At 35.2% G+C, this 18,589-nt stretch overlaps 3 protein-coding genes across 5 annotated transcripts; 2 read left to right on the top strand and 1 right to left on the bottom strand.

The window, feature by feature from the left end:
- Positions 1 to 266: 266 nt before the first annotated feature.
- Positions 267 to 7,842, top strand: LOC128188346 (uncharacterized). Of its 3 annotated transcripts, none has more exons than XM_052859330.1 (5): positions 268 to 613; positions 2,363 to 2,470; positions 3,253 to 3,418; positions 6,290 to 6,439; positions 7,040 to 7,842. In XM_052859330.1, the coding sequence occupies exons 2-5, from the start codon at positions 2,375 to 2,377 to the stop codon at positions 7,264 to 7,266; spliced, it is 639 nt and encodes a 212-aa protein (XP_052715290.1). In that variant the 5' UTR covers positions 268 to 613; positions 2,363 to 2,374; the 3' UTR covers positions 7,267 to 7,842. The 3 variants fall into 3 exon arrangements, with proteins under 3 accessions (XP_052715292.1, XP_052715290.1, XP_052715291.1); XM_052859331.1 differs by lacking the exon at positions 268 to 613 and adding an exon at positions 1,497 to 2,108; XM_052859332.1 differs by lacking the exon at positions 2,363 to 2,470 and having other exon boundaries at positions 267 to 613.
- A 617-nt stretch (positions 7,843 to 8,459) lies between these two features.
- On the bottom strand, positions 8,460 to 12,609 carry LOC128188344 (uncharacterized). Its single transcript, XM_052859327.1, has 4 exons — positions 12,508 to 12,609; positions 9,667 to 10,742; positions 9,455 to 9,577; positions 8,460 to 8,746 (listed from the first exon to the last, which is right to left on the bottom strand). The coding sequence occupies exons 2-4, from the start codon at positions 10,729 to 10,731 to the stop codon at positions 8,552 to 8,554; spliced, it is 1,383 nt and encodes a 460-aa protein (XP_052715287.1). The 5' UTR covers positions 10,732 to 10,742; positions 12,508 to 12,609; the 3' UTR covers positions 8,460 to 8,551.
- On the top strand, positions 12,594 to 18,046 carry LOC128188345 (succinate dehydrogenase [ubiquinone] iron-sulfur subunit, mitochondrial-like). The gene is made up of 8 exons (XM_052859328.1): positions 12,594 to 12,721; positions 14,782 to 14,856; positions 15,255 to 15,313; positions 16,499 to 16,642; positions 16,736 to 16,937; positions 17,185 to 17,294; positions 17,432 to 17,546; positions 17,638 to 18,046. Exons 1-8 carry the CDS (start codon positions 12,659 to 12,661, stop codon positions 17,725 to 17,727), a joined length of 858 nt encoding a protein of 285 aa, XP_052715288.1. The 5' UTR covers positions 12,594 to 12,658; the 3' UTR covers positions 17,728 to 18,046.
- Positions 18,047 to 18,589: the final 543 nt, after the last annotated feature.

Here is an 18,589-nt window from a genome sequence, read left to right as displayed (position 1 = left end):
GGCATTTTTTAAGAGACAACCCGTAACTTGATTCTTTGTGTTAACAAACTTTATACAAAACCACATATACATGTAGAAGTTTTTTGGCCCATACATCATTTAAATAATCAAAAATAGGGTGTACCAAAGGCGTTATTCTATTAGCCCCCTGCAAGACACATTAATTTTAATTGAACATAGCTTTTTGGCTGTTATCCAAGACTAAACATTTATGTGTAAAAATGAAGGTAAACATTTAGAATTAAACGGTGCTCAATGGGAGCAAATATTGATGAATCTTATTGACAAATCTGTGAATGGAATTAATAGTCATTTGCGTAGGAATCTTGCGTCAATTTCAAACTGCATACACAAACTGTCTTTGAAGTTCTGTAGAGAATCCCTCATGCACAGAAGTAGTGTCCAATCTTTGCCTTGACCAACAACACTATTCTGCAGTAACCGGTCCTTCTCAAAGACTGTACAGGGCCCGGCGTCTCAGATCTAGAGACTAACAAACGTCCGGCGTGCTTTGAGCGTTTTCTATGAGCATACAATTGTGAGGTTGAATCAAATTTGAGTCTGATGCCATAAAGTGGTTCTTCGTTCCTTATGCAAGGAATCTGCATATTTTGTAAGTCTGATTACTTACTTTTTATTGCTTTAAGATATATAAAGTGCTTTTTTATAACGACCACTTTCAGATAAATTTAATTCCATATATGTAGAGAGTAACTTTGAGTATAGAAGCTTTATATAATAAATGTATATAGAAAAACTTAAAACTCATCGCTAGAACTATCTATCAATCTATCTATCTATCTATCTATCTATCTATCTATCTATCTATCTGTCTGTCTGTATGGTGTTTATAAAAAAAACTTGCTCAATAAAGATCAGCGCCTCCTCGGGTTTACAACTTAATAATTCAAATTTCTGTAGGAAAACGACCACAGGAATTTAAAACGGTTGTGTTAATGAAGTGGGAGACCGATGTTAGTGGCATTGATCTCTGCAATCGATGGTTTAAGTCTTTTATATCAGCGTCTACAGACAAAACTTCATTACGGTTTTGTCGATATACTTGGCCCCTGACTTCAGTGCACAGCCAACTTGTGTTTTTCCACGGCTAACACCCCTCCCATCACGCCAGTGGAGTCTTGTTATTTATTCGCTACCGGATTGTCGTATTTTCCCCTCTTCTTATTGCCGGATTGTCGTTTTTTACCGGATTGTCGTTTTCCCTTCGTCTCTTCACCGCCCTTTTTCCCTTCGTCTTATTATCGGATTGTCGTTTTTCCTTTCGTCTTATTGCCTGATTGTCGTTCTTTTTACCGGATTGACGTTGTTTCCTTCGTCTTACTACCGCTTTTCCCTTCGTCTTATTACTAACTAGTTTTTAAAAGAAGTTGTGCAACAATCTCTGATGTACAAATTAAATCCCTTGCTGCTGGATCAAGGTCATTTTTTATAGTAAAAACATATTATACTTGATATTTGCAAAGCATATACAAATTTATGCAATTTGGGTTTCAAAATTAAAAATGATGATTAATTGTATATGTTGACGCTTACCAGGGATTTAACGCTGAATTAGAAATTTCTACCTTTGTTGACATTTGCTCTCTATCTATGCGGGCGGTCAATTATCGGCCCAGTTATATAGGTTATTACATTTCTATGGGACCCAGCTGCCGCAGTCCTGTTGGAGCGTGCCAGTCATCAGATATATATTGTATAAAGTCGTGTGCGGAACTCTTAACGCCTGGCATCTCAAGGGAGCCAGAATTACCACCAGCCGATCTTCTAAAATTCTTCATTCATTGCCAGTTCCTTGACCTTGACGTGCACTTTTACTGGTGTCTCTTCGATTATTTAACTATCAATGGATCGATTGTACACATGAGAGGGTTGATTTTGGGCAGCTAAAAGTGGACAGTGCGGCAGCTAGTCGATTAGATTTATTTTCTGCTAATGATTTGGATAATTCAAGGTTCGCTACGGCCATCAGAGGAAGACGTGCTAATTTCCAGTGACCATCTGTTTATGGAGGAAATAATACTAGGGATCCTTGCATCCTAGCATCAGCCGGTTCTCCAGCTGTTGGGTCGGTGCATGTTATTGCAGTTGTAGGTATACTAGGTCTTAATGCACGGAGATGTCTAGATGATAAGACAACCCCTGCTGAGACCCCCGAACAAATGCTTTCTCCCCCGTCATTGTCGAGGAAAATCTGATACGCTTGTTGATATAATAGAACGCAGCTATTTCTCCTCGCCGTGCCAAGTTTCTCTCTCATTCCGATTTCTGGAGGCGTCTCGGACTTCATTGCTTCAGTCTAGATCCGCCGCTTTGTTGACTTTGTTCTCTTCCTGTGTTTTAGGAAACTACAGAAATGGGAGTGGAAAGTATAAAAAATAAACTGGAGGAGCAGGAACCAATGGCCCCTACGGCTTCCATGGAAACAGTGGCTGTCGTCCGGATAATCAAGGTACACCTTCCTACCCTGTCCGTGTGTTTGTGTGGGTGAATGTTTGGGTTATTGTAGTCTACGTTATATATTAATGGCCATTAGCCTCACCTCTACATAACCCGCGCGGAATGGCGATAATACCTGGTGCTTATTGCACGCGCTTTCTGCATCTCAGACGAGAGCTCGTTATATAGCAGACATTCCGCGATAAACCAGCGGTTGGTCAGTGTAAGAACTTTATATTTAGCTGCTTAAGATCTGTTGGGGGTGGGGGTGTAGTTAAGAAACTGAAGTTGTTCTTCAATATGGTGTATTGTAATGTTACCCACCTGTTGGTGCAGTAAAGGTATTACTTGGATCAAGCAATATCAGCGCCCCGTGTAAGATAACGGGCGGTGTCGACAGTGAACCCCCAGCTGTAGGAAAACCAAAACACGTACATTTACTCTACATCGCTTTGTATTTATTGCAAGACCTTTACTAAAACAGTTAGACGAGAAACCATGAATATGTATTCATTTTCCTATACAGGAATAACCTATTTTGCTACTTGTAATTGGTTTTGTCATTTTAATGACTGGGTCCACCGGATTCTTATAATAGAAATATTGGTATCCATTAATATTTAGTCAATAATTCTATAAATAATTCACCATTAGGCGACTCATCATTGAGTTGTATAATATTGGACTGTAACATTGTTATCATTTCTCCATCTCTGTCGTATTATTGGTGTAACGGTAGATGTTGTACGGTATATCACGATATATATATAATGATAACTGTGTGTGGTCTTTCAGGTGGTTTCCAGCATGTTGCTGGCCGCTAGTCTGCTGTGCAGTGGTCTGTCCATCGCCACCACCTCCTGGATCAAGTCTAACGGGCGACAGGAGGGACTGTGGGCAGACTGCGTGTCCCCCACGGGGGACATCCTGTCCTACGAGTGCAGAGCCAACCAGCCCAGGGGTCAGTATCCATCGTCAATACGCCGTAGGAAGGGGGTTGGGGGGTTGGGCAGGTGTCCCTCCTGGTTCATTAAGCATGTCTACTTGTTCACCACATGAAACAATTTTTTTTAATTTAGATATCTATTATTGAGTTGTGTTAAAGACCAACGAAATTGCGTGCACATATCAGTCAGATGCCCCGTTTAAACCATGCATGCACAGGTTGTATTTAAAAGCTAGTATATATTGTTAACATTAAAGATAAAACGAATAGGCTAGTTTACATTGCTATAAAAGCAATCATCGATTTCTAGTGCTTCAACTCATCGTGAAATTTATTGATACAAAATAAATTTTGCAAAGCATGTTGAAATGTTAACTCCCTTGTATGGAGATCAATGTACAGATGTCTAAAGAAAACATTCCACATTATTCAAACTGATACATAACCACAGATGTTTTTGACGTAATGTTAATAGCCAATGTTCTGACAGCGAAGTCTCCGTATTTTACGCGAATAAATAAGAAGTATATATCGACTTGCTAACATAAATTCCTTTACCAATCAAGAGAGATATAAAGTCCTATCATAGTATGCGAATAAGATTATTTGTTGAGTATATGTACAAGCCGTAGAGAAGAGACATTGACAATTACAGATGATTCTTGTATATTAAAAAAAATCGAAAATGCATATTGTGTGATAGTATTTTTTTAAAAATGTGAACATTCACTGCAGCTGTTTTCTGCTACACTGTACATGCATGTCTAAAACATCTGCCACACATCCTGTTGGAATCTAAATCAATGGATCCTGTCTCAAGTTTATTACTGAGTATATCCAACCTATATTTAAACAGAATTAGGAAAATGTATTGCTCTCTCTGTAGTGCCTGATTTGGCTCTAGAGGGGCAGTGAGGGCGGGCTGTTTTAACATATAGACTGGTGTAAGCTTAAGGCAGCATATAAACCACTCTGTTTTCAAGAACTGCAATGAAATCACTGTATCTACAGTCAAGATTTGTATCTCCTCCAAGAAACAAGTCGATGGGTGATAGAAGTAATGGCATTCAATGAAATGTCAAAACATACTTATTGTCTTGGTGCGCGCGACGGAACTTTATCTGTAGCCCACGACTCTGCCATAGAAAGACAGAGAGCGGCGGGAGACAGTAGCGATGACAAACACATGTTTCTTCTCCATCGCATTATTTAGGAACAACTCAGAGATGCCTAATTGCTAATTACCTAATTCTGAGGCGAATTCCATAGGAAAGGAAGCAGCCAAATTCAAAGGATTCGAAACCAAGAAATTTACCTTGTATCTTTTTAACACTGTTTGTTCTAGAATTTCTGCATCATTTCGCTAAAAGTAATATGGAGTTAATATTCTGTTTGTAGTTTCCTTTGAATTTCTATAAAGCTGTAGACTCTGTTATAGAAACATGGCTTTCAGCCTTTGGACTCTCCGTTCATCTCCAGCAGCATTCCCTGCATAGACCTGCATTAGATGTATGCTCTTGTAGTATTAAAACGCTTTAGATAACACAGGACATCGAGCTAAACCTTACCAATTTAAATCAACGTCCATACGACATAAGAGTATTGTCGAATTTCGAAGTTGACGTGCATTTACAAATCCTTGGTATTTAGATACATTGTAGGTATTTTTTGTAGAAATATTGGCTACGAGGCATCTCCAATTTGCCACATCTCGACACAGTTAAGGTGTAAGCCTATTTTTGGGCACCATGCGATATGGTGCCGAGCAAATCAAGATACCAAATCGAATTGTAAGCTACTAGTAATTATAAACGGGCAACACTAGTAATATACATGGGTTAAAACGCAAAGATTAAGCATGTATAGAGAGTTTAGCAAAATTTGAGTACGATGGTTTCAATATGTAAAGATTATTTTCTGTTCATACTTAGATAGTATATATATTCATGATGGGAAGCTGCATAAGGTAATTTAAAGTTTACTTTGAGGACTTGTTTGAAAGAAACCACTTTGGTAAAGGTGGTGGCGGGTTAGGATATATGAAAAAAATGCTTTACTAAGATATGCATTTAAACTCATTTTATAACTCTGAGTGCTCATGTTGTAAGTCATAGAAAAAACAAACAGTTAAGTATATCAGAACCACAATTGAACTGTAATTGTACTGTTGGAAGAGTATTGTGCTTTCATTTTGTTCTGTATGTATTCAGCGTAACGTTACAGGCACAATATAAACGTTGTTTCTGCGATCAAAATTCTATCCCTTAGTTTGTATACGTATATTACCATACGTACTTTTGGGGTAACAATTCATTATATAGAGTGGTCGATAGGTGGTCGAGTAGCTGTTTTTTGATTTGAAAATAATTCATTGTGTAAATAACCGTAAGGGAAGTAGTTGCAGACATTGCCTGTGTAAGCTTTCTCCAAAAGGTACAAGGTAGATACAATTAATACATATTATGTAATTATAAATGCAACTTTAAACTTGTTTCTTAATACATGAAACTGTCTATTATGCCTATAAAAAGAAGAAGAAATATGAATGATAGATACATACCAGAAATATAAAAAAACAAATAATCTAAATAGGCACCCAAAAAAAAACCCCAAAACAAAAACCAATATAGATATGTACGGTGTTTTATTACATAATTATAGTTGAATCATTTAGTTTTTACTATCCTCTACAGTTGTATATACTATATGTGTACAACATCAAAATAGACAGTATTTTCAGCATAAGAAACGTCGTTATCTCCGGACCTCAATAAATCTAGGGTTATAGGTTTTGTATGCCTTAATTTGGTATACAGTAATTAAACTTAAGTATATCTTCCCTCGGCATATTTAGGACACTCAAAGAAGAATGATTTCGTATTGTAGGATGGCTGGATGCCTGTCGGATTCTGATCTGTGTCGCCTTTCCTCTGAACTTCATTGGATTTATCATGGCTACTTACGGAATACAGACCACGAACTTTGGGATGAAATACAAATACTACAACATCTCAATTATCGTTCTGTTTCTCGCAGGTAAGAGACAGTGTAACTTCTATTGTAATCGGGAAATAGAGTAAATTCTATTGTAATCAGGTAAGATTGTAACTTCTATTGTAATCAGGTTGAAGTGTTAATTCTATTGTAATCAGGTTAGAGTGTAACTTTTATATAATGTATTATCAGGTTAAAGTGTAACTTCTATTGTAACCGGGTTAGAGTGTAACTTCTATTGTAATCAGATTAGAGTGTAATTTCTATTGTAACCAGGTAAGATTTAAACTTTTATTGTAATCAGGTAAGAGTGTAACTCCTATTCTAATAATGTTAGAGTGTAACTTCTATTGTATTAACTTTTATATATTATCAGGTTTGAGTATAACTTCTATTGTAACCGGGTTAGGGTGTAACTTCTATTGTAATCAGGTTAGAGAGTAATTTCTATTGTAATCAGATTAGAGTGTAACTTCCATAGTAATCGTCAGTAACAGGCTAGTTTCAGTTTTCATAACTTATAATTAAAGCACTCAATCTGACGGAATGAATCTTTCAGAACTGGTAAATTAAATTCCCCAGCAATATATCACGTATGTATTTATTTATATATTTATTTATTCATTCATTTATTTATTTCAGTAATTCCTGAGTTGATTGCTGTGATCATGTTTCCTGTTAAATACAACGAGGAACTCAATGGAGCCGAGTGGTACGTGGGTTGGTCCTATGTGGCCGCTGTTTTGTCCGCCATTTTGGTTCTTATAGCTGCCATTTTACTGTTGATTGATCGAGGAGCGGACGAATCTCTGATCAGAGAAAAGACATGTTACTATAATGACGAGTCGATAGAGGAAACCCTCGAGTAATTTCTCCGTGACCCAGAGGAAAAGGTCAGTTATCCGCCCGTGGGCGGATCTATACGTTCCGGGAGCGTTAACCGTGTGTTCGAATGATTACTCATTTAAGGTTGGTTTCCTCCTCCCCCTTCCAAAGATGACGTCACTGTCGCTGTCCTACCTCAGACTCAGGTGCGAACCAGTAAACCCGCAGGTATATTATGTCACGTTTCTGTTATAAAATGAGATACAAGGATATAATGTCCAAGTGCCACCGCATCAACGAGAGTTCCCTTCATTTATCCGCGTTCTCTGAAATAGGATAGGACCCATTTTCACAGTTCAAAACTGCAATGCTACCACCTTCCATCATACTCGGATGTAGCTAGATGGTATGCGTGTATATGGAGTTTAATGATGGTGAAAGACGTTCTAAATTATTGGGAAATGAGGAAAGACTGTTTCACTGCATTGAACTGGTGTGAATTGTGATTTGATATTTCAGAATGTTGGGTGATTCGTGTAGATATTTTTTTCATGGGTATTTTGTGGTCAGCAACTATATTTTGTATTAAATCTCTATAAAATAAATTATTTAAAAACCTCTGTATTTATACTTCTTTAATAATTTAAGTAACCCTTTTCAGAGTTATTCTCCTTCCATTTTTTGTGCAATTGTGTAGAGCAGGCTCAGGGGCCATACAACTTTGACACACTTCTATCACATCCCAAACTCGCTTAATTATACAGACTGAGGTAAAATAAGAATAGAACAAAACACCAGAGTTCATCCAAGTTCTATATAAACTAGACAATGAGTTGAATCCTAGACTCAGATTAAACAATGGATGATGACAAACAAACTACATTTATATTACTATATAATGCCTTATAATTTTTTTCTTAGATATAAAAATTTTGATTATTTTAAACTAAAGTGATAACAAGTATGGTGATAACATACACAATGTTCTTCTATAGCATCAATGGTAAAAATTCATATTTTGACCTATTTAAGCAATTTAAAGATACAACAAAGTTTTAAAAAATATAGACAGGCAGTTCTTTTTAAAAAATTATTTTCAGTGAGGTTTTCTATAACAAATCTGTTTTCATATGCAGTCAGTATACCAAGTAGTTATATATCACAACCAGCAAATAGAAAGATAAACATTTGCAAGATAATATCAAGACTTGAAAAAATATTGAATAATTCTGGTGCATATCATTTAAATTTTATTATCAAAACATACATAATTACATGTATTAATATATGGCATTTACTGTCTATAATAAATATTTGCTCTATAAGTCCTCACTTCTGCCTAGATCTAAGGTAACTATTGCTTTCCCACACTCGATTATGTCTGTATAGATCAAAGGCCGACATTGGGGAGGCAGTGACTAGGGGCTCAGAGGGGGTGGAGAGCCCAGGGGTGGACAACTCCGGTGTCTCTCGTTGGAATTCCGTGGAGAAAAACTCCATCAAGTCAGGTTCCCGAGTCTTACTCTAAAATATAAAAAAAATATTTAATAACACCAAAGGAAAGATGAATGGAAAGCTTTATTTAATTACATATTTGTTCATGCATGTGAAACCACTGGATGTTTCATGTGATGTCTTGTTTTAACATAAAAAGTAGAAAGAAATAGTAAAATATTCCCAAGAATTATTTGCTTTTGGGTATGATCTGACTCATTCTCACAAACCTCTGAAAATGATGCACAAACCTTTTAATGCAAATGCTGGATAAAAACAAACAAATCATAAGTACCTAATACTATAAGGATCTTTATTTTATCATACAAATTTGAAAATAAAGGAGATTTTTTTCAGTTTTATTTGTCAACAAATTTTTATTTCAATTGCGAAGAATTTGCTCTTTCTCATTTTCCTCATCAACATGATCAACTGCTGTGTAAAAAGGCATTTTAAAATATGTTATTTTTCTGTAATCAAGGCAATACATTTTCCCTTTTCATACCGGTAATTGCTATATATCAATTTGGTAACATTTTTATCCTAATGTGGTAGTAACTGACCCAGTAAATATTTTTTTGGTCCTATCTGTAAATAAAAATATATGTCCCATACTCAAGTGTGAATACATGTACCTGAGATATCAAGCCAAATTGACCCAAATCTTGAACAGAAATAAAAGCTACAAAACAAACAATAATCTAACACAATAAAGCAAGATTGCAGAAGATGCTTTACCTGTGATCTGGCTTTGACTGGTTTGGCTCGGAATGTCTGAGGTTTGTCGATGTCTTCCACTGGGACACTGAGACTCACCAGTCCAGTAAATCGCGGGCTACTGACATTCACTTTAGTCGAGGCCTGGAGAATCAGAACAGAGAGCATTAGAATTAGAATGTTTAAAGGCTAGATGTGATATACATGTATACAGGTGATCTATCTGAGCTCACCTTTTCTCTGATATCTGAGGAGACCGTGTCTGAGATCTGTAACTTTTTATCCAGAGCTTTCACTACATCCACATGGCTCTCCCTGATGCTTTCTATCTCCTTCCTCATCCTCAGCGTACTGTTGTACTCGGGACGCATGAACACATGTTCATACTCCTGAACACTGTCTGCTGCTGGTCCAGAGAATGGGTACGTGTAATCTGACAGGGCTGGATTCTCCTTGGTCTCCCTGGTAACACGAACTTTCCTCTTGTTGGCTAGATCTTTTATGTGTTTGGTAGGATCCTCATCTGCTGTCTCTGGTGGCTCTCTGGACTTTTTCTTGAGGTTGTCCGTTTTAAGTACAGTGATGACTCTCTCCTCTTTGTTGCTGGAGGTTGATACAATGGGTAGCACAGGTTTAATCCTTGTGTCCTCTGCCTCAGTGATCTCTTGTGCGTGAAGTTTATGGTGGTCCGCTAGTGGGACAAACACTGGTTTATTATTTGCGTTTTGAAGAGTGAACTTCATTGGTTTTGCATTCAACTCTTTCCGGGGCTCTGAATCCTCAAGATTGTCTGAATAATCACAAGGTTTGTAAGATTTGCTAGGCCTTGATGCTATACCCTGACTCAGTATAGAATTATCTGATTCACTGACATCAAACCTCACATTCTGTCTATCATAATTTCTTTCCTGTATTTTCTTCTGTGCAATGCTTTTTTCTGGGGTAACACAGAGATCTAGATCACATCCCACAGGATAGTCAGGTCTGGATGCGGGAACAGGTTTCGTTGGTCTAATTCTTCCTTGTGATTTATCTGGTGTTATACATAGCTGTGGGTCTGGACCAATGAGGTCACTGGTGATTCTCCAGGTAGGGACAGGTGCCTGACACAGCGGAAGAGACTCCTCCGAACTCTGCGAGGTATCCCAACCAGGGGGAGGGAACTCTGCATGAGGTTTACTGGCTGTATTCAACAGTTCATAGTGTGAGACAGCACCATGGCCTTTACCAGGCCCAGGATTCAATGGATAACGATGGGCTAATGGTTCCGTAGGCTGACAGATGAAGTGTGTGGCCATTTCACTATATGCTGTCAAAAACCAGATTTCATACATTCATCATCAAAGTTATTTAATCGAGCACTTTGTACAATATTTTTAAATTGTAAGACATATATTATAACATGTATTGTAAAATGCAATGTATAACTCAAGTAAAGGGTACTACATTAATATTTAAATTTCTGAATGAACTGTATATTTTATTGACCAATCACTAACTAACCCGCCAAACCAAATACATTGTAGCATTGAACCTACATGCTGTCATTCTTATTACCATTCCTGAAACACTTCTACACCAGCTCTTTCTGGCATGCTTCTTTCATAGTTATTTTAATCAATATTTTTTCACATCATGCAATACTTTACCTTTCTTGCACAATATTTCATCTAAATGCAAGATAAACTGTATTACATCTTTTAATACCCTGGTCATTCTGTTATAAACTAACACATACATCATTGTTGAGTTTTTCAAAAAATTTCTCATAACCTCATACTATATAATCTGGAAAAGTATATTGTACTACAATTTGTAGTCCCTGGTTTTATCAACATGGCAAATATTTTCACTTATCCACTCTGCTCTCTACGACATGTAGATAAATAATACACAAGGGTGTATTATTCATATATATGTCATAGAGAACAGAGCAGGTAAGACGCCTCTGAGCATGTAGGCCAATCAAGTAAATTTAAATCTAATGTATTATCTTAAATACTTTTAACTTTTCTACCTTTTTACAAAAGTTTCACTAAAATAAAACCAATATTGTATGCTTTTCCCCTCGATACAAGACACTCTCATATACTGGCTTATACAGCACGAAATTCAAAAGCTTTCCCTACCCTTTATAGGTGTAGTATCTATCATAGTAACAAGAGTTGGAGATATTTCTGCTGGTAAGGCCATCCTTTGAAAAATACTTGTTTGGAATTGCCGCCTGGGGGGTTTCAAGACCCGGGAGGGAAGGAAAGAATTTTTTTTCAAATTTGAAGTTTTAACTAATCAAAAATCGGTAAAAATCAAAATCTCTATATAAAAAGGGTTCTTTATTTTTTTGCTTATTGAATTTTATCCGCAGGGGGTATTTAAATGAGGCAGGAGGCAATTCCAAACAAACAATAATTTTATTTGGGCCTAAGTAATTCACTGTAAATCTAAACATTACATATAATGTATGAGATCAAGTAAATGCTTAAAAGTTTAAATGAAGATGAAGGGGAAAAGGGTGTAAATGACATGACAAGACTGAAGTTTAATTATTATATCGTTATATAAATTTGTCATTGAGAGAAGAATATAGGCCTATTACACATAATCATGTTAATTCATAGTTAAATTTATTAAACCTAAATAGTACAATTTTAATATTATTAACCCAGTCAGAAATAAAACAAATGTAAAAACAACCAAGAATCACTGTAATAAATGATAGTTTAAATTATAAATTAAAATCTATAAGTTAACGTTTATATACAGTATATATTTAATTTTGAAGTCAGACCTTAACTACACTTTAACCCAAAGGATTGTTTACAGTTTAATTCTTAAATAAGTTATACAATATGCTTATCAAACTGCACTTATGCTTTCATAATAAGATTGTATAATTGTTCGTGAGTTATGACTAATTAAAAAATTTATAATGAGTGCAAGTCAAGTTTTGACTTGCTCAAATTTAGGAACGTACGTTTATACAAATACAAAGTTTATTTCTTAAAATAGAAATGAAAAAATCTAAATCACATCATACTTTTCACTGTATTTAGACTATCAATATCTATTCATACCTTCATGTATCTGGATAAACTTGCAAAATTAATCAAAGAACATTTTTTGTGTTTGTTTCATCCGCCATTATGATACACACGCCTGCGCACAGTGTTGTTTCGTTACAAAACGAAAGTAAGCATTGCGTATGCGCCTTCATAATTGTCCAAGATGTCGACACCGACGGTCATGAAGTTGGGTCCTGTCAGAAGATCATTAGTTCAGCTTATGCAGGTAAATAATTTGATTTGTTGTAAAGAGTTTTTAAATTATTATGTCACACACGGCTACTGCTAAAAAAATACCAAATTGCTTGCGCATAAGATTGAGAAAAATGTTTACGTAAGTTTTCAAGGTTGTGTAATCAGTGCTAAAAGATGCGTAAATATGATTACTTTGCTATTTAGATCCATATTGTTGTTTGCAATATAATGAAGTGTTATTATGATTTGGACGACTTTAAACACTTTCAATCAATGTATTGATATTGATTAACTCTGTTTATATCGGTTTGAAGGACAAATGCCTATCCCCTACCATTTAATTACAATAAGGAAATTGTATTTTACTGGTTTGTGTAAAAGATCTTAGTTGTGGCCTAGCTTTGTGTTACTGCATTGATCATGAATGATGTAAGCTCTGATTTGTTTATCATAAAAAAATTTGCATCGCCAACAAATAAAGTATTCATTATAATAAAATTCCTATTTACTGATTATTCAGACGATAGCAAGATTTTTGTCCCCTGAAACAGCAACCATTTCCCTTTGGCATCTCTTGTCATGATATAGTTGTTGTTTCAGGCGACAGTAATCTTGCTTTCATCTTCATTGCCATTAAAAAGGTATATAATATGTATCAATACTCACTCCCAATATGTAAATGTAGGCTTATGTAGCACCTCTTGGTAAATTTTTCAATATTCATTTTTACCTCAGGTTTCAAATAATGTCCGTCCATATGAAGGAAAATTCCCAAATATTTCCTTTGAAGTGCCCCCTCCATCAATTTACAGTCAAGTCGTACACAGACCAACTCGTATACAGGTCAACTCGTATACAAAATTTTCCGCATAAAAAACCGAAAGTCAACTCGTATACAAAAATTTCCGCTTAAAAATCTGAAAGTCAACTCGTATACAAAACATAGGGGCTGTAGCTAAATCATTAAGACTAAAATCTATTAGTGGATTTATTATATTCATATACAATTAAATATTGAAATGAAAAATTCAAATTCAGCTCCAATATTAATTAGTTTAATTAACCAGTTTGTCTTTTTTAAGTAGGCAATAGATTGCTAGCCGTATATCAGTCTATTTAATTTTAAATATGTTTTTATTGAATATTACAAAAGTCACATATATATATATAATTATTTAAAAATATTTCATATGTGACTTTTATATTCACTTTTCATTTTTCACTCATTATATGAATAAACAAATTTTTCACTTATAAATCAGTGGTTTATTACGTACAGTTCGTCGACAGGAAACACACAGGTGTCGTACCATGTTAAAGAAGTTTGGGAAATGACATATAAAACCGGAGAGTTGGATATAACAAACAAAATAATGAGGAGTATCTTAATTAGCCTTTAAGAAGTCATCTGTTTGGAGAAGTTAGAAACACTGCGTTTGTTGTTTTAACATTTATTGTTTTGACGTGAAGAAATAATTACCAAATGATAATGATTGAATTGACACAATTAATTATCGTTAATTGTTTTGTAATTTCACATCGTTAGCGAGTTTAATGATAATGCACAATTATACATGTATGAATTTTGCAATCTTTGTAATAGTTGATAACATCCATTTCATTCTTATATGTCCTTTTTACGCTGAATTACGGAGGCAATATATAAAGAAATGTTATTACTAGAAACCAAGTGTTTTTAAGTTACTTTTACGTTTTGTTTCTAACCTTCTGTATACAAGTTGACTTTCAAATTATGGTGATTTTTTGTATACAAGTTGGCTTTCGGTTAAATATACGGGAATTTTTGTATACGAGTTGACTTTCGTTTTTTTATGCGGAAAATTTTGTATATGAGTTGACATGTATACGAGTTCATCTGTGTACGACTTGACCGGACACCCCTCCATCTTTTCATGTTGAACTTAACTAATCATTATCAAGTCTACAAGGATTTTGCATTGCAAACAACAACAATTTGCTTTAATAGATGACATAACTTATGACAACATAAGAAAACCTTAAGTTTCTACACATTGTTGGAAAGAAACACAGGATGCATATAATTTTATTTATCCCATTTAATTTTTGCAGACAAGATGTGCACAGACATCAGCGGCAACTGCACCAGAGCCAGCCAGAATGAAGAAGTTTGCTGTGTACAGATGGGTAGGTACTGTGTAGGCTATTTGATCAAACTTTCATTTCTATCATCAAATTGTATCTTCATCATCATGATTTACAGATGCTATTAAATGTATCAAAGCTTGTCATCAATGAATTTTATTTCACGTTTTTGCTGGAATACAACTTCCGCTAAATCAAGTACATCACCAAGTGCTAAACATATTTTTATATAAATAGGTACATTCAGAAATCTGCTTATTAAATCATATGAATGCTTTCTTGTTAAATAATTTCCTCCAAATATCAAACATGCTAAATATACCTAATGCTATATTGTAATGCGTTTACAGTTTATTCCTTCATTAGAAACCTTGTCTTACAAACTAGATAATTTCAGTTGCATCAATAGACTTATGAGAATATTTACATTATTTTATCAGGATCCAGAAAAGCCAGGAGATAAACCCAAGATGCAGACATATGAAGTGGATCTAAACACGTAAGGATTAGTAACAAATTCTGAACTTATTAGGTATTGATTTATCTAGAGTCTAGATTGTACATGTACCATCCTAGATTAGGTATAAATTTTATTGTGTCAATGAATGACCAATATTTCTAAGTTGTTATATTCCAGCCAATACAAGACAAAAAGAAAAATTTATGTCTGTATTTGATTTTCATCAGATCTTTTCGATGTCCTTAATCAAGTACTGTGGAATCATCTTTGTTTGTGGGGGACCAGTGTTCCTGACTATTGTTGCTAACCCTTGCCCCTAAATTTACATCCCCATGACTGTATATACAAGCATTTGTTTGATCTTCATTAAGATTGTCCTGATTACACTACCAGCAAAATGACATCCCCAAGAACCAGGAAAATTTAGGCTACCCACAAGTTTTACCCCCATGAATAAAAAATGATTCGACAGTATGTTACATGTCTACAGTTTTCAAAAGCAAAACGGTAAAGATTCTGATGAACAATAATTTACAATTATTGCTGTTTTTGAGGTCATTACGATGATTTAAATAGCTACCTTAGAAGTACAATATTCACTGAGCCATAGGCAATTGTACTTTGAGGGTAGCTAAATCATCGTATTGGTTGAAAAAAATAGAAATAATTATTTTATTATATGATTCACCGATGAATTGATACAGACTTACCGGTATATTAAATTGAGTGTTATCAAGCAATGTTTTAGTTTGAAGCCATTGCCGAAAAAATTGAGAAACGCAATGGAAAATCAAATGTTATATTGACCTCCTAGGTCATGTGCAGGTGAATATTATACATATATTACATGGCTTCAAGGGCGACATACCAGAATATTTGCCCCGAGGTGACAGGAAAGCCCTGGAGTGTTATGTCGCCCGATGCCGAAGGCAAACATGTACACAGATAATATATAATAGAGTAAATATAACTATTTCCTGTGAAATATAACTGTTTCCAGGAGGGCAATATAACTGTTTCCGGTGTGATTCAGCAATTTTCAGGGCATAGTAATAAAATTATCTCATTTGTGACATAACGAGAAAACTTATTCAAAAATGTTAAATAATGTTCTGTTTTTTCGAGATAGTTGGATTTGAGCCAATCAGAGAGCTAGGAATTAATCAATCATATGATAATACATGTTCATCATATTGATTCATTGTATGAATTTATTTATGACAGATGTGGTCCTATGGTCCTTGATGCTCTTATCAAAATTAAGAATGAAATGGACCCCACTCTAACTTTTCGACGATCCTGCCGCGAGGGCATTTGTGGCTCTTGTTCAATGAATATTGGTGGAAGCAACACATTGGCTTGTCTATGGTAGGATATTTTTTTCACCATTTCATGAAATGTTAAATTAGGTTTTGTTCTTACAACAAATTTGTCATCGAGTTTGTTTCATTTACTTTCCAGTAAGATTGATGATAATCTTGGTAAAGCCACCAAAATCTATCCCCTTCCTCACATGTATGTTATCAAAGACTTAGTTCCCGACATGAGCAACTTCTATGCTCAGTACAGATCCATTGAACCGTATCTGAAGAAAAAGGATGGCAGTGACAAGAACATTGGAGACAAGCAGTACCTACAAACCACAGGGGACAGGGCTAAACTGGTACAGGGCTAATACTTATCTATTGAGTACTGTAAATCAATTTTAATTTGTGTGCAAGAACAATTTTTACAAACTTGCATGTTTTCAAAAACATTGTCGTCACACACATTTCTTGCTTCAAACAGGTCATTAACTTTCTGAATTAAAAACTACATAAATTGAAAATTCTCTGTCTAGGTATTGAATCTATTGAACTAATTACATTTTTTACAGACAAGAATTGATTGAATATGTATATGTTTGACAGGACGGTTTATACGAGTGCATCTTGTGTGCTTGCTGTAGTACATCCTGTCCCAGTTACTGGTGGAACTCGGACAAATACCTCGGGCCAGCGGTCCTCATGCAGGCTTACAGGTAACGAAGAGGTCTCTTGCTAACCTAAAATTAATGTTAACTTGATTCTTTATTGAAGTTGATAGTCCTGTCAGTGACTTGTGCCACTATAGTTCATATATACCTGTATATACTGAAGTACTCTCAATATTTTGTAGATGGATGGTGGATTCACGTGACGACTACACCAGCGAACGGTTGTTCCAAATGGAGGACAGATTTTCTGTATATCGATGCCACACCATTATGAACTGCACAAAGACTTGTCCAAAGGTTGGTTTTACCTGTCATTTTCAAAAAATGTTTTATTATTATTTCCTTATCAGTAAAAGGTTCAGATCTGATTTTTTTCTACTTTATATAGGGACTAAATCCAGGACTTGCCATTGGAGAGATCAAGAAAATGTTGGCCAAATACAACAGCAAGGAAGCAAAACAACTGGCCCAGGCCTAACTCTTGTACTCTGTGTGTAGGGAAATGTCTGCAGAGTCAGACAAAACTGACTGAAACACCTTGAACACTAGCAAAACTCGGAAGGAGATGTCTTGTGTATTGCTTTTATATCTTAATCTTAGCATTTTCTCTGGTAAATTTTGTGAAACTTTTTAATATATTTGATAAATCTTCGATGTTTGTGGCAGAGAATACCTCACAGCTGATTAATTCATTAACTGTTGTACACATAACCTGTTTAAGATTTTATTTCTGTGTACAATGAGTTTGCTTGTTTATCTATTTATTGTATCAAGGACAATAAATTTGTTACCTAGAATGTTTTGTTGACTTGCATCGTTTCAAAGTGATTGACATGAATTTCATTTACTGGAATGCCGATTCACAGGGTCATGAACAACAGCGTTCACATTAACTGCAGATTTGTAGCTCTATTGTTGAAAAAATTTGGATAGACAAACCAGAGCTACAGATCTGCAGCTACACTTCACATCTACATATTTCATGAAGCGCATTAATTTTCTAGAAGAATGAGCAGTGCAGTTCCTTGTACTGAGGTACTTCATAACTTCATGAAATTGCAAATGCGAGTCATTTTGTATATTGATGTCGGAGAAAGATAATTGTAGTTCCATAATGAAATTAAAAATTGAAGAAAGGTAAGGGCTATATCAAAGGGTTGATTTCAGTCTACTAGGTTTTCTACCAAATGTTCAACAAGATGCTCAAGTGTTCTGTGTAAATCATAGATTACACAGCATATTGTGTATACGTGTGTAAATTTCTCAATCTGCAGGAAATATCAACATTATAACTGAATGCTCCAGTAACTTAATACATTTCTTATGTTGTGACATTAACA

This window comes from Crassostrea angulata, chromosome 6 (assembly GCF_025612915.1).
Source record: "Crassostrea angulata isolate pt1a10 chromosome 6, ASM2561291v2, whole genome shotgun sequence".
NCBI classification, from domain to species: Eukaryota; Metazoa; Mollusca; class Bivalvia; order Ostreida; family Ostreidae; genus Magallana; species Magallana angulata.
The sequence above is the reverse complement of the archived record's forward strand: the minus strand, read 5'-3'. Positions and strand labels throughout refer to the sequence as shown.